The 15,707-nt window shown below is 39.3% G+C and overlaps 2 protein-coding genes across 5 annotated transcripts in view; one reads left to right on the top strand and one right to left on the bottom strand.

Annotated features, from left to right (window-relative positions):
• Positions 1-732: 732 nt before the first annotated feature.
• Positions 733-7,309, top strand: Cyp18a1 (Cytochrome P450 18a1). The gene is made up of 5 exons (XM_083096627.1): positions 733-1,642; positions 2,089-2,210; positions 2,568-2,997; positions 3,262-3,526; positions 4,450-7,309. The coding sequence occupies exons 1-5, from the start codon at positions 1,255-1,257 to the stop codon at positions 4,871-4,873; spliced, it is 1,629 nt and encodes a 542-aa protein (XP_082952753.1). The 5' UTR covers positions 733-1,254; the 3' UTR covers positions 4,874-7,309.
• Positions 7,310-10,355: 3,046 nt separating this feature from the next.
• Positions 10,356-15,707, bottom strand: part of Phtm (cytochrome P450 enzyme phantom) — a 32,079-nt gene continuing 26,727 nt past the window's right edge. For 3 of the 4 annotated variants that reach the window (XM_083095848.1, XM_083095847.1, XM_083095849.1), the window contains exons 4-9: positions 13,223-13,371; positions 12,571-12,773; positions 11,489-11,777; positions 11,210-11,362; positions 10,827-11,001; positions 10,356-10,727 (exon numbers count right to left, since the gene is read on the bottom strand). In XM_083095848.1, the coding sequence (XP_082951974.1) occupies positions 10,549-10,727; positions 10,827-11,001; positions 11,210-11,362; positions 11,489-11,777; positions 12,571-12,773; positions 13,223-13,371 (1,148 nt within the window). In that variant the 3' untranslated portion in view covers positions 10,356-10,548. Of the gene's footprint in view, positions 10,728-10,826; positions 11,002-11,209; positions 11,363-11,488; positions 11,778-12,570; positions 12,774-13,222; positions 13,372-13,484; positions 13,970-15,707 lie in introns of those variants that run through there. The other variant, XM_083095850.1, reaches the window with a different exon arrangement.

The raw sequence follows: 15,707 nt of genomic DNA, 5'->3' as shown, positions 1-15,707 counted from the left end.
AACGCATTATCTTCTGAAGAATATAATGATTACATTCTTCAGAGGAATGGCTGATTGGTCAATGACGTCTAATAAACTACCTCGGAGCGATTAATCCGTATCATTCGCAATCGCTATTAGATAGAAAATAATTAAAAAAAAACATCGATGTCTTACATAAATAATCAAACACCGATGTATCGGATGAGAAAAACATCAAACAGATTAGTTAATTGATTGGTTATTAGGAAAAAAACTATCGACCATCTCGATTAATCGGCAAACATCGCCCATCCCTACCAAATAGCATCACGACACAACTCGGCACTCGACACGATCTGTGACGTCGCGTCGCGGCGTCTGCGCGACGAGCGGACTCGCTCGCTAGCCGCATCCCCCACCGGGGTGGCCGAAGCTGGACACCTGCGGGGGGCCCATGGTCCCCACCAACAATCCTAAGGCGAGAGGCCTCGTGGTCTTCGACCAACGGGGCCCGTGAGCGTGGAGTCCGCCCTCACATCCCCCAAAGAGGAAATAACCACCACCCTTGGAACACGACCTACGTTCTACGCGTCCCCACCTGTTGCACTCCGAATCGCCCCCACCCTCCGACGTCCTCGGTGTGTTTCCTCTCTCTCTCTGTCTGTTCGGCCACCCCTCCATTGTGCAAGGGACCGCCGGGGGACCGCAGCCTGATGAGTCACTATATAAGACAGGCAAGGACAAGAAGGTGTATGTTAGTACATACTCAATCCTTCCGTAGCTCGCATGGTTCACTTCGTGACGAGTGGCGGAGAATTCGGCTGCGGTGTGACCGACTTTTTTTTCTCTCTCTCTCTTCTTCTTTTCCTCCTACTTCTTTTCCTTCTCTTCGTTCCTTCCTCTATTATCGCTCCCTTCTCTCTGTCCCGAAAATTGTTCGTTATCACCTTGCGTCTTTCGGGACCTCCCTCTTCCTAGTACATGCCTTTAATCGAGTAAAATAGTTAATCTTACCGCGCGCGGACGTATTGTTTATTTCTCTCGCGACAACGGTGATCGCAGCATCGAAGACGTAGAGTCGGAGGAACATAGTCCGCGGGAAACGGGAGACCATATTTCAGAAAAGAAGACGAAATTGTGCTTTATCTTTCTTTTATCGAGAGAGACTTTAAGAGAGATATACAGACAGAGATATAAAGACAGAGACTTTGTACGGTATATACAGTAAGTGGTAACCACTCGTTACGACACGTTACGAGTGCTTCGAATTTTGATCGATCGCTCGAATTCAACATGCTAGTGAAATATATTATTCATCCATTGATGGCGATATGGCGCGTGATGAGCAACATCAAGATCGGGCACGAGATTGTTTATACTCTTTTCGTATTCGTCAGTGTTCTCCTGATTGTGCGGTTTATTCAGTGGATCAGGTACATCCGCACTTTACCGCCCGGTCCTTGGGGGGTGCCGATTTTCGGCTACCTGCCCTTCATGAAGGGCGACATGCATCTGCAGTACAGCGAGCTGGCCCAAAAGTACGGCTCGATATTCAGCCTTAGCATGGGTGATCAGCTGGTCGTCGTCCTCAGTGATTATCGAATCATACGCGATACGTTTCGACGCGAGGAATTCACCGGCAGGCCGCACACCGAGTTCACCAACATCCTCGACGGATATGGTAAGTGTCGAGCGCAGCAGATTCCGATAATACGCTTTATCTCGCGACTTTCGCATGCTTTCGTATCATCTGAGGCAGGGGGAAGGAGGTTAAAGCACTCTGCGCGCGGCTCGCTTGTCTTTCGCGCGAATTCACGTTCTGTCGGATTTATCAAAAATTATAATTTATTCCTCGCCGCCGATATTCGCCGAAATATTTTCCTCGATTTACGCTCGGCGAAATATTTGCGATAACAAACTTGTGAAATCTTTCGAGCGATCGTTTCTCCTATTCTTCGATTTACTTTTTCGATCCATCGCGGATTTCTTTTCGATCAAACTTGTGCTTTAAGATGATGAAATCGTATACTGTTTGCGGACAGATCGGTACCGCATTGCGATAACGAACCGAGTTAATCGTGAATAGTCGAGAGTTGCGATTCAGCATCGTTCATGTTGCTGTTGCAGGCATCGTCAATACGGAGGGTGCCTTGTGGAAGGATCAGAGGAAATTTCTTCACAACAAGCTTAGATGCTTCGGAATGACGAACATCTGCGCTAAAAATAAAAGTATGGAATCGAAAATTATGGTGAGTACCAAAAAATTCGTATTAATTAACGCGCAATCTGTCAATTTGTCTCATTCGACGAATATTGCATAAAACACGCGAAATTTTTATTCCGTTATTTTTTGTAGATTTTCGTATAATTACTTAAGATAATATTCATTTTTACGTATCTGTAATTAAAAAAGCATTATACACGCTCTTTAGCGATACTATGATCAATGAATCGACGATCAATGGATCTTATGCCTAATATTAATAATATAATAATGTAAGGTTTTTTTAATTTACGCGATGTCGAGAAATTTTTTTAAACCGCACAAGATAAAAAGTCTACAAAATTTAAAACTCGAAATAAACGATTGTAATATTTTGATTTAGAGCGAAGTTTATACGTTTATGTGGGGGTTGGCGATACGACGTGAGGCGCCCACAAACATCTCGCTTCCCCTCGGTACGGCAATCAGTAACGTGATCTGCATGCTCCTAATGAGAATGCGTTTCCCTCACGGCGACTTGCGATTCAAAAGATACATGGGTCAAATCGATGAAGGATTCAAGCTCTTCGCCAGGGTATCATCCATCAACTATGTACCGATGTTGCGTTTCTTACCTTGCATGCAGGGCACCGTAAACAAGCTCTCGCAGAATCGGGCGGAAATGGCAAATTTCTTTCAAGAGATTATCGATGAGCACAGAGCAACGTTCAACAAGAACAACGTGCGCGATATCGTGGACACTTATTTGCTCGAGATTGAGCAAGCTAAGGAGGAAGGACGGGAGAAACAGCTTTTCGAAGGAAAAAATCATGGTAAGTAGAAAGCGATATTTCTCTTTACCGCTATTTCTCTTTTTATTATATTAAATTTATTATATTAAATTTATATTATTTATTATATTAAATTTATCATATTAAATTTATATATTTATATTTATATATTTATATATTTATATATTTATAATTTATATATTTATATATTTATTATATTAAATTTATATTAAATTTATTATATTGGTTCATCTGTTTATAATGCTAGCGCTTCTTTAAAAGACTGTTTTTTTTTCTCTTATATAGATCGTCAGATGCAGCAGATTCTGGGCGATCTCTTCTCCGCTGGTATGGAAACGGTGAAAACTTCTCTGGAGTGGGCGGTGCTTTTAATGTTGCACTATCCGAAGGCGGCAAAAGCGGTGCAAGATGAATTGGACGAGGTCGTAGGAAGATCTAGAATGCCCACATTAGAGGATCTCCCCTTCCTTCCGATCACCGACGCAACGATTCAAGAGGTTCTTCGCAAATCCAGTGTCGTCCCGCTTGGAACCACGCACGCCACCACACGGTAAAATTAATCCCGCATAATTGACTTTTATTTCTTTGCAATGCGTCTTGTAATTCTTCGTTTCTCGTCATCTATTTTTTTATCTGATTTATCTTACGCGCGGACGCCCTTTCCCTTTCTCTCTACTTATATGAGCTAAGAGCGGATTTCACAACGAGTCCTCGCCTTCTTCCTCAGACGGCTTTCCGTGTCTGGCATATCAGAATCTCGCGATCATTTTGGACGATTATATTCGGCAAGCAAAAGTGAAAGCAAAGGTGCGTGGCCCCTCTGTCTGCTTTTCGGCCGGGCCGCCCCGCCTTCGGTTCGAAGCGGCTTCGAGAGGTCGACGACACCGTTAATCGTACGGACAAAGAACCTATTCCGTAGCTAGCAAGTGTATTCGACTCGCGATATATCGAGAATAACTCGTTAGGAATGATCGCGCATGAAAGCAATGGCCGCCATTAGAAACTGTGCGGGCGGCACAATTTCACTTCTTCGCGGAGAACGCGGCCAGAAAGAGCGTGACGAGCGCACGTGCGTGCGCGTAAAAAGTCAAGCTGGCGCTTGACATCACCGGCAGATTAATATCCCGTATAGTTGAACACTGAAATATTAGATACGGCAATTGTAACCTTTTTTTATCGCGAGAAACTTGATTATATGTTCTCCAGAAAATTATTATTATATTAGTTAATTATTTATTATATTGGTTAATTATTATTATATTAGTTAATTATTATTATATTATAATCATATTATTATTATATTACTAGTCAATTATTATTATATTAGCAACGAAACACACATTCATTTTATCGCTGGTTATCGACCTGGTTATTTCAACACTCTTTCCCCCCTCCGAAATCCGTTTCCTCACTCAAATGTTGATTTAATCGATCAATTATTAACATGGAACATTCCGTCTCTTCGTGTTACAGAGACATGACAGTGAACGGCTACACGATTCCAGCTGGTTCCCAAATAGTGCCGCTGTTGCACGCAGTGCACATGGACCCGAAACTCTGGGATGAGCCTGAGGCCTTTCGACCGTCCCGTTTCCTCTCCAACGAGGGTAAGATTTGCAAGCCGGAATACTTCATGCCGTTCGGAGTCGGTAGACGAATGTGTCTGGGCGAAATACTGGCGCGCATGGAGCTCTTCCTGTTCTTCAGCTCGCTGATGCACACCTTCGATCTGAGACTGCCCGAAGGCGCCTCGTTGCCGAGCCTGCGGGGCAACGCCGGTATCACGATATCCCCGGACCCCTTCAAAGTTTGCTTCCTGCAGAGGGATTTCAATGTGGAATGCGGCAGTAACGAGGTCACCACCGGCGGTCCTTTGCGTAACGTCGGCAGCCATTAAGCTTGTTCAGTGGGCTCCAGAACCACGGGCACGGTAGTTGTTCCTATTGCCGCAGAAAGATCGAACAAAGAGAGATTTTGCGCCACGGGATCATCCATGCACGCGCGCATCGGCCGAGGTGGACTCCCGTAAGGTTGTCTGATTGTATGTTAATTATTGGAGAACGATCGAAAGTTTTTATGCTAAATTTTATAATCGCGATTTAGTATCATTTTAAATAAGAATAAAATTTTGTGGACTTATTCCATTTACAAGAATACCTAGGAAAACATTTTTAGCTTCATCAAAATACTTATATATATAATATATTATATCTATTCTAGTTTTTAAAAACTGGGAATTCTCCCCAGAAATAACCGTTATATAATCGATCGTCTTCCGATGTCTAAAGTAGTCTCCCTACTATATAATTTGAAGCGAATTGATGATCCTCCGAAAAAAATTGGATTAGATTGAGGAAAGTTACTAATAATTTTATTAGTAGATAAGAGAAAATTAGTAAGTTAGATATAAAGAGGAAAAGTTAGGTTCTCGAGCGTATTTCGTTGCTCGATATGCTCATGTCATTTAATTTGGTACGGCGAGATCTTATATATGACTCCAGTTCTAATTATTAAATTTATCCATCACTATTAACAAATAAATTTTTTTATCATTTTTATTATTTTTATAAAATCCAGGTCTTTTAGAAAGTTTTACCAATCATTTTTACTTGAATTTTTAATTCCATGGACACACATGACCTCGCCATACTAGAAGCGTGGCTTCTTTTCATTACGCAAAATTTAAAAAATTTTAATCCAAAGAAAGTTTCTAAAGAAAACAAATTGTCAATCATGGTATCGCGAGCATCATCGAGATATTACAAATTGAATTGTGATAAATTATCACAATCGTGTTAAAAATTTCAAATAATCATCTTATCGACGCCGAGACCATAAGAATAATGAATAACATGTTTGGCTGCAAAAATTCTGCTTAACTTCTTTGGAAAGTAGTATAAACAGAAATCGATCGGATAATCGAAGGGAAACGAGAATCCTCCTCGGGTAAGGCTTAGAGTACAAAAGGAGTTTACAGTTCGAATCATCTCTCCCTACCTCCTCTCCTACGTCTGGCCACTTTTCACCCGCTCCGATTTTTCGATAGTCTCTATGAGTATTTATTGTTTTGCGAATGTTACTCTGCCCCGTTTTCCCTTCCACCCCAGGCCTCGTATTTATTAGCGCTTAGTGTAAATCGGCGAGATCGACGCGTGTTCGATTTATCAAACAATTTTGTGTCTCGTGAATAAACGAGCGTTAATTCCGTTACAATACAATCGTTTCTAATCAGAAATATCTCCGAGAGATATCTCAGTTATCGCGCTTTGTTATTCATTTTAAGTATTCCGATCTTAACACCGTCGATTTGCCGTAGATCTCCGATGTGGATGAACGAGGATGACGGTTTAATGTCCCTCTTTCATTTACGATAACGATAACAATCCGCTATTAAGATAGAAAAAAGTAGTGACGAAAGAAAGAGTGTGAGAGTAAGAGAGAGAGAGAGAGCAACACACACACACACACACACACACACACACACACACACACACACCCACCCACCCACCCACCCACACACACACACACACACAGACCGACATGTATGTAAATAGATTATTCACAATTGAGCGTAAGCGCGTTAAGCGTGCATTTAGCGTGTGTGCGTATATTTAATGATATATATAGCTGGTCGACGTGCCGTTTGACGAGAATGCGAGACTGCCCTTGTATCCGAGACGACTCGCGCCAAAATATCGCGATTTCGTCGACTTTTCTAGCGATTAACGAGCGGGCTGTGCGTTGGCGCCGATGTGAATCGGCCGAGAGCGATTTTCGTGAAAGTCGCCAAAGATTCCGCCGTTGCGACATCCACCGCGACGTGGCGATCGTTTGGAAATAGACTGAACGGAACATCGATCGATAGAACGATGATCGCCCACTTCATTTTTCTGTTCGAGCGCGAGCGCGGGCTGAGGCTGTGAGTCCAAGAGATCCGGGATGTACGGTCGACGATTCATTGTGACGTCGTCTCAGTCCGATTTCCCAAAGGTATCCCAGGCTGTGCATCCTAGAAACGGCAAAGAGCGCGCGGCGGTTCGCTGTATCCAGTCGTTTCTCTCCCAAAGTCTAGAGGAACTCGAGTCCGAGAAACCCCCGAGATGCTACCCTTTTGTAGTCGATGACTGACGGATTCGCTCCCAGCATACGGGATCCAATATGCCGCGCGCAGAGTAATTTTCTTCGCCCGAGTTATCCGGTAGGGCGTTAATTAATCTTAGCACGTAGCACGCATGAATTGCAGAATGCCGCATTGTGTTCACCCGTCGACCTGTGTTATTTATATATTAATGTTTCTTTTTTTTTCTATGAAATAAAGATGTTTTGTAGTTGAGATTATCGATCTAATGCCTGATTTATCCCTGACGATCCAATCGCATCGCTCCCTATGTAAGAAAACTCATTTTAGAGATTCCGAAGAGAAAGAAAAGGAGAGAGAGAGAGGGAAAAATATTTCAAAGTTGATATATTTCAAGAAGTCGAATTTTTCATCGATCGCTCTCGCGAAAAATTTCAACTGAAAACTGCAGCCTCGAGAACCGGATTCTTAAAGATGAGTAAAAAAAACTTCTCTGGTTCCTCAGCTGCACCAGCGGCCTTCGACTCTGATCTCTGTGATCTCATCCCTTCCTGCCGCTCAATATTTCGAGGACTCTTGGCTTGGGGTCTACGAAAGAAGACTGAGCTGAGCCTAGCTTTCTCTTCCACTGGTCCGTTCGGTATTCTCGCATTTGGTAGTACATTTTTTTTCAATTTATACAACCAGGCAGTCCACGATGCTGTAGCTAAAAATAGTCACGAATGGATACAATCCTGCTGATTGGCGAGTTTGACCGGGTGATTAAGAGAAGGCTAGTGTTCAATTAGAAAAAGAAATGTTGTCAAGAAATTGTCAGATTATTTACGAAACTTTTTGGAAATTTCTAATTAATAATTTTAAATCAAAGATATTTATAGAATATTATACAATATCAATTGGCTGACTTTTCGATCAAATCTAATATTTTTACTGATAAAATTTTTCACTCCAAAAATAGTAAAAATTTCAGAAATTCTTCAAATTTACACGCAAGTCAGTTTACATGTAAATTAATTTATAGATCTCCTGTGTAACTTCGAGTTTACTCGCGCAGATATACGAACGGGATAATAAAATTCGCGGAGCATCGCGGCTGGCAAAAGCAAGAGACGAACGCTTCGCGCGCTTACATAAGAGAAACTCGCGCGCTCTGAGTTTCTAACGAAATATCGTCGCCGGGTACACATTACGCCCGTAAAGTAAGGTTAATGACACGAAAGTCAAGTGGCCCCAAACCGCACACAAGTTACGTAAGGTCAGCTCAGCCGGCTGTCAGCACGTCCCGGGACGCACATTGTAATAATGGCGCGTTTCCTGCAGTATACGTGCACGCGAGAACGCAGATAGGTATCCCAGATGCGTTGGTGCGCCATGTGCAACCGTAACTGTTGTTGCTGGCCCACTAATAGGGCCTTTATACTTTATGTTTTCGTATATATGTCACTTTTCGTGGTCTTCTCGTCGCCCAAAAGTCGGTCGAGTAGCCAACCGGCTGCCGCATATAATGAAGACGGAAAGTTTGAAGAACCTTTGCTTCAAGGCTTGGCTCAATGAAGCAGGAAGAGGCGTTTTGTGGCTTTTTTTTTACTGCCCAGCACAAAGTTGAAAGTGTCTTGATAGAGCAACTTCTTTTTATAGCTCGATTCGCTTGAGTTTCCTCATCTCTCTTTTGATTAAAGTGGCATTGGGCCATCGCGATGTATTAAGAAGCACTAAGTCGGCTGTGATTGTTCTCGGAATATAAATTGATTGCCATTTATCGTTTATTATCATTCATCAGATTTTTGCGTATATTATTCAACCTATAAAACACTTGCTCAAATTATAAACTTTTTATCTATTATACTACTGTTAATTATCTATTCAATTATAATATTTATGTTGTGGATTATTATAAACAATTGACTCACCACATTTTTCACTGAAAGTGATTAATTTTTTTAATCACTTCGGAATTCCTTGTCGAAACTAAAGCAAAAAATTTAATTCCCTCTTTGTATATACATATGATAAGAATAGAATCAATTTAAATCAGAAGAATATATCTCCCTATCACAGGCAAGGTGTAAGATTAATTTTTTATAAGATCTTTTACAAGTAAATTTTGCATCGATTGCATAATTTTACATGTTGTTCATCTCGTCAAGCATTTTACTGACATTTAAAATGCATGAATATGTTAACATGGCAAGAAACAGGATAAGACCTTCGAATGCACTCGTCGTCCATTTCGAGAGCCTCGACCTTTTCTCTTCTCCTTGATTAAAAAAAGTCGAAATTCTTAGTTTCTTGTTTTGTATTTCTCTATATTCTGCAGCGGTTTTGCGTGCCCCGACAATTAATAGAAGGAAACGCAGCGATTTCGGTACCTTGTGGTGAACGGTGCGCTCTTATAATTTATCCAAGGCCACTACATTGAGAAGAAAAAAATGCGCGTTGCATAACGATGACGGAATTTCACGAATCCGATGCGAGATGTGCGAGAAAAAAGAGAGAGAGAGAGAAGGAGCGAAGCGAAGGGGCGCGCGTGCGATTTATGTAAAATCATCTCCCAATAATCCGTGATCGCGGTTGACATTTTAATTTTAACAGCATATGATTCCATAGTAATATACGCACATATTGGTAGTAAACATGAGCAGATGTAAAATAACAATCGCGAGATGCGTGCGAATAAATTCCTCTCCATTTTCACAGGGTGGAATATTTTTTCGCGACTCGCCTTATGCCTTGTTGCAAGCTTTAATAAAAACACTTGTTTTTTCTTACATCGATATGCCGAAATATTTGGCGATGGCGAAATATTTAACTGCCGAGGTTATCGCAATCAGGTTATAAACCGGCACGCGAATATCTGACATCTTGCGCGACGTTAGCTACCGATCTTATTAATATCTGCCTTGTGAAAAACGTTGATATAAAAGTTTGGCATGCAACTTGTTGCAAGTAAACAGGCAAAATAGCAGATAATCAGAGAGTGATATATAAAATTAATTAAAATCATGAATTTCAGCAATCTTTGTCGCAGTTTGTTATGATTTGATAAAAAGCTTTAATTTTCAGGAAAGAGGAAGATAAAATGAGAAACCCTGATTTTTAATAAATTTTACTGACGTAATATGAAGCGATTGTATGCATAATAATATTTAAATTATTGATATAATTAACATAAATATGATCCAATCGAATATATTTTACGTAAGACTCATATTATCAGAACCATAAATAAATATATAAATTTATAGAAAAAAAGCATAATAATAAATAAACGTATAACAATTTATATTAATAGCAGAATCTCTCTGAGAAAAAAAGTATTATTTATTTTAATCGTATTTTTGTATGAATGCTACATTATATATATAAAATGCGTATATATATATTTATATGAAATAAAGATATATTTAAAAGTATTTTTAAACATATACTTCATTTTACATATGTATAATTTGTATAATATTAATAAGTACAACAAAATATTATCATATGTAAATTTATTTCCGCAGCGTGAAAACCAACCGATGCGGTCTTGGAACCAGAGTAATTCCGCATTCGCCTTCCAGATCGATGTGCGTACCGGGTGGTACAGATATAACAAATGTGCGAAGAATTCTCGCAGCAAAGAGAAATAATATCATCTTGGCGAATTCGTCACCGATGCACATACGCTTACCTTAAAATTGTGAATGAAACGCAAACGTACATGTATTACTTTATATTTTTAAACGAAACACTGTGTTTTCGATCTTGCATTTCGCATTCAAGTTCTTACCTGCTTGAAAAGGCAAAAAAGCTTTCGGTTTGGTAAGACTTCCATCTTCGGCGATAAATCTTTCGGGTTTGAAAGAGAGCGGATCGTGCCAATATGAAGGATCCGTATGAATAGCCCACTGCAGCGGAACAATCATGGTACCTTTCGGTATGTCATAATCGCCTATTTGCGTGTCCTGAATGTAAATTGTCTCCTTGCATCAATTTATTTCAATTTTTATATGCAAATTTCACAAAATGAACTGCGATTTTGTTATCGATATTAGACGATAACAAAGATATATTTTTGATTTGCAAATAATATAATTATAAATAAATAAACAAATATATTTTTGATTTTACAAAATAAATAAATGATGTACAAAAAATTACGTTAATTTTTACCTCGATTGTCCCATGAGGAATGCCAAGAGGTGTAACGCTTCGCAATCTTTGTGTCTCCGCAATTGCAGCTTCCAGTCGAATTAAAACAAGTCTGTCCTCCAAACTGGGCGGCTTTTGTCCCAATAGTTCGTTCATTTCATCGTAAATTTTTTTCTACGTAAATAAAGACATAAAATTTGAAAAAATCGTACAACGATCAAGATCAAGATTCTGCATCAGAAATAACATTTATATTTAAAAATATCTTTTTGAGAAACTTTTGAGAAGAAATAAGCATACTTGCTCGACTGGATGTGTCGCCATGAAGAGCAGAAACCAACGAAGAGTCGTAAGGGTCGTATCGGTGCCTGCGCCGTAAAGATCGGCCAAGAAATGATGACATTGAGTTTGCGTGAAGTATCCAGGATCGTCCGCATTGTTTCTCATTACATCGTCGAAAGCCGCAAGAAAATTATCCGTCTTTTCAAGCCGAGCACGATGCTCATCGATAAACGTTTGATATATTTGATGCGTTTTCCGTTTGCCATCGATAAGGGACGTCTTCAATTTTCCATATCGTGGTAAAAATCTGTACGACCCAGAAAGCCCAACAAAGAAATTCTTTATTTATTCCTGAAAAAGTCTCTCATATATATTAATTTAAATTAACATCTATATTTTTAAACGCAAATATAACTTTTTTTCATCATTAATTTTAATCAGCTGAATATCTTTAAATATATTTTACACAAACATATATAACTATAAAAATTATTTGTTTCTACAATATAATGAATTTATATTCCTTTTTAAATGAAATAAATAATATGTATGAGAATATTGAAAATAACGAATATATTAAGAATACAATCGTTGTAATATCGATAGCGTAATTATATGAAGCCTTTACAATTCGCATATCAATCTTTGTTAGAATAAGCTAATTTGATTTTATAATTATAACCTTTTATTGAAAACGTACTTTAACAATCTTTCTGATTTAGCTTATGTAAATTTAACTAGCACGAGTAAAATTGTTCTTTGCGCTATCTTTCTTTACAAAGATTTGTATTTACTCTTCTAGATGGATATTTAGTTCAATTTATCATATCGTTTGCATAAAAAAAATTGTCTATCTTTCCATGTTTATCGCTCGAGAGTCACCGCCTTCGATAAAAAAACATGACATTTGCATGATAGACGTTGAATGAATCATAGTCGCATCATCGACGTGTTAATTGATCGTGCGGATCAATTCGCTTGATTTTTTCTGCGCGATAATGCGGTTTACCTTTCGTTAGCGAGGTGTAAAACATATCGCGCGTTATGAAAATATGCAGTCGCGTCGATCGGAAGGATCTTTATCAGGGATAGCGTCGTACCTGAGGAACGGCAAAAAGTTGAGCGGCCCTGCGACACCGATATGCTTGACTCCTTCCTCCTGCATGTGTCTCAACCACTTCCACACCTCGTCGTCCTCCTCGTAAACTTTGCCGAATACGAGATCGTTCATCATATTGCCCACGCAGTGATGAAGTGTCTCCAGCGGATCGATACCATCCTCCGTAGCGCGATCTCTTAGTTTCTGAAGGATCGAGATGAGAAATTTCTATCTGTTTCGTTCTCCGTGTTAATCAGGATTTAATATAAAACACTTTTAAGCCACGCGCTCTCGCGTATTTTATAAAGTATTACACTTGTGCCTAACGCAATGAATGATCGAGTAGTTTTTTTTAATGTTATAGCAACGGTTTTTACATTTAAATTCTTAATTGCCATCATTGATAGCGTGCCGAAATGTCACAGAAATTAATAGCTTCATTAAATGCAATGACATTTCCAGATAAATAAATGGTAACTTGCATAAGAATTTGTGTTATTCCGCTTTTCAATATTCCTTCTGGAATAAAATGTTTAGTCATCGATATAGTACCCGTTTAGGGACAGATTTACACGACACAATGGTTTCGCATGAAACGTCTATGAATAATATAGTTTAGCTAGACTTGGCAACGCCGTTGGGCGCTAAATTACCGATATGCATTCGTTCACGGCCGTGAGAATTCTCGTCTCCATCCTGTCCCTTTTGAAGCCGGGTAATTTCATAATACCGAAATTCTTCAGACATCCAGCTACGAATCTTCGCTGATCCCTCCAGAGATCACCCTCAGCACAAATGATGCCTGCGGAGCGCATAAAGAAACGGAGAGGTGAGACTTTTGTTCAAATGTTCTTTCTTTTTCTTTCTTTAGTTCTCTTTTGTTTTCTTTGTACAAGGATGAGGTCCTCGTCGCACCTTGATCTTAGGATCGTAAATAATGCTACCCGAACGTATCTCCGTCCCGTTTCCCGCCTTTCTGCGTGGAAACAAGCCGCGCTCTTGGCGGGAAGATGCAAAAAATAGCGGGAGAGGATTATCGTCATTCCGTAAGTAGGCGCAGCCACTGAACTCACCGAAGGATAATCCTCGAATGAATAAACAATAATCTCTCACCGCACCCACTCGACGTCCCTCCCTTCGGTGTATTCATAGTATAAAGACAGCTACGGCGATGATCGATTAATAGCGATCGCGATTGCTGATTAAGCATGACGGCCAGATAAAGTGTTCATTAACTGTTCATTAGCTGTTTATCATTCGATTTCTTTTGCATTTTTCTGACATCTATTACATCTGTTTTTCTTCCACCTGCACATTTCTTTTTCCTATTGATATTATATTATTAATAAATATATTAACTTTTTTCTGTTTCTTTTTCATCAACTTACATTCTTTCTTCAAAATGTATTCATTTTTATTACATATCTATGTCTCTTTTAGTAAGTATAGAAAGTGTAAAATTAAGCAATAATTCGATCACTTGATATGAATAGATAAAATCACGACTATCGATTATACTTAATTAATCTGAATATTACATGATTTTTTTTCTTATTGCAACGTTGAACAAGATTGAAGTGAGCTACATTACGCTCTTTAAAGAGGTAATAGGAAACTTTGTGTTGCAAAATTTATGCATTTGCGCCGCGACAGTAAAGGTGTGTCGCTTATGTACATCCGATTTCGCAGCCAGATCACACGCGCGAGAATGATCTCGGAATCTTGATCATCGCTCAATGAGATTATCGAGGTTTACGGTCGAGGCGTCATGAGAATACAGATCGAGATCTTTGGCGTGCGATTTATCAGACGATATATATTGGATCGTAGTTTTTTTTTTATGTTGGGCGCGAATTGATATTTTTATCAATTATGTGGGAAAAGAGGAATAGAGGACTATAAAGAAATGTTTAATCGCAGCTGCCAATGCGTGATTTTTGGAGAAACGAAAGCGAATCTTGAAGGAAAGACAACCATTTTCGCAAATTTACAATTCGTCATCGCACGCTTGAGCGTCAAGAGAAGAAGTAATGAAAGTATACGTCGGCGCGGGGTACAAATAGGTTATCGCATGATGAGTGTTTGCGATACTATTTATCATTCGCAGCTTGTTCTAAAAGGCAGCGCTGTCGATAGGTCAGTGTCGTATTTAAATGACGCCAAGAAAACTTTCCGGGATCGCGAGTACGCATTAATCTCTCTTCACTCTGGCCGATAGATCTCAAATCATCGAATAATGAAATCAAGAGAATTAAAAAATCTTATTTAAATTTTTTAATGAATAAATCTTATATTTTTTTAATCTCGTATAAATTTTATGTTTAAATTTTACACTATATTTCTTTTAAAAGTTAAAAGTCAAATGTCATATATATTATAGTTATCTATTCATTATTCGTTCATTTTTTATCATTTATAATTGTGATAGTTTTATACTTGTTTATTGTAGAACGCACGACAAAAAATTTAATTTTATATTCAATTTTTGTTTTTAATATTTTAATCTTTTGAGATATCAACTTTAAATCAGAGCAGTTCAGAGAAGATTTAAATATATTCATTAATTACATATTTTAATTATAAAAAAAACATATATAAAGTCAAAAAAGAAATATTCTATTAGTGTAGAGCTTGCATTTCCTTGCCTTTTCAAGAATAATGTTGAATATTTTAGTAGCAATTTTTAGAAAGAGGGAAAGAGCACTAGGATAATAGCCTTCAAGGAAGAACTAGTAAAAGAAAAAGTTTGCTTCAACTTTGTAGCTCGCATGCTACTTTTCATCTCTACGATGCATCCGCGAAGCTACGAACAATGAAGCTCTCCTTGCCAGTCGAGCTTCTTACGCAACTAAACACCCCGCCGCGGATGATTTCAAGGGATGACATCACTCGGTCTCTCGGGCACGGCACTCGTGGAGAGGAGCGCTTACCACGAATTCGCGAACCGCCAGAAATAAACCGGACGGCGGACGGATAATGCATACATGCGTCCGAACGTTTCAGGGCCGGTCATTCCACCTCGGCTGGCAAAAAGTCCGACGAATGCAGCGCGAGAAGGCGACGCGCGATAGTCGTCCTGTCCAAATACAGCCGACCGATCGATCGATCGCCGTTTTATGGCACGATCATTAAAATACC

This window comes from Camponotus vicinus, unplaced genomic scaffold, assembly GCF_025532165.1.
Source record: "Camponotus vicinus isolate PSW18456_S1 unplaced genomic scaffold, iyCamVici1.0 SCAF_4, whole genome shotgun sequence".
In the NCBI taxonomy this organism is placed as follows: Eukaryota; Metazoa; Arthropoda; class Insecta; order Hymenoptera; family Formicidae; genus Camponotus; species Camponotus vicinus.
Note: the sequence above shows the minus strand (reverse complement) of the source record. Positions and strands in the feature narration are given on the sequence as shown.

Bases quoted from the DNA above. Each gene is read 5' to 3' on its own strand.
- Cyp18a1 (XM_083096627.1), top strand. From the start codon at position 1,255: ATGCTAGTGAAATATATTATTCATCCATTGATGGCGATATGGCGCGTG. The intron at 1,643-2,088 runs GTAAGTGTCGAG...TTGCTGTTGCAG, and splicing joins CAACATCCTCGACGGATATG to GCATCGTCAATACGGAGGGT. The intron at 3,527-4,449 runs GTAAAATTAATC...TTCGTGTTACAG, and splicing joins ACCACGCACGCCACCACACG to AGACATGACAGTGAACGGCT.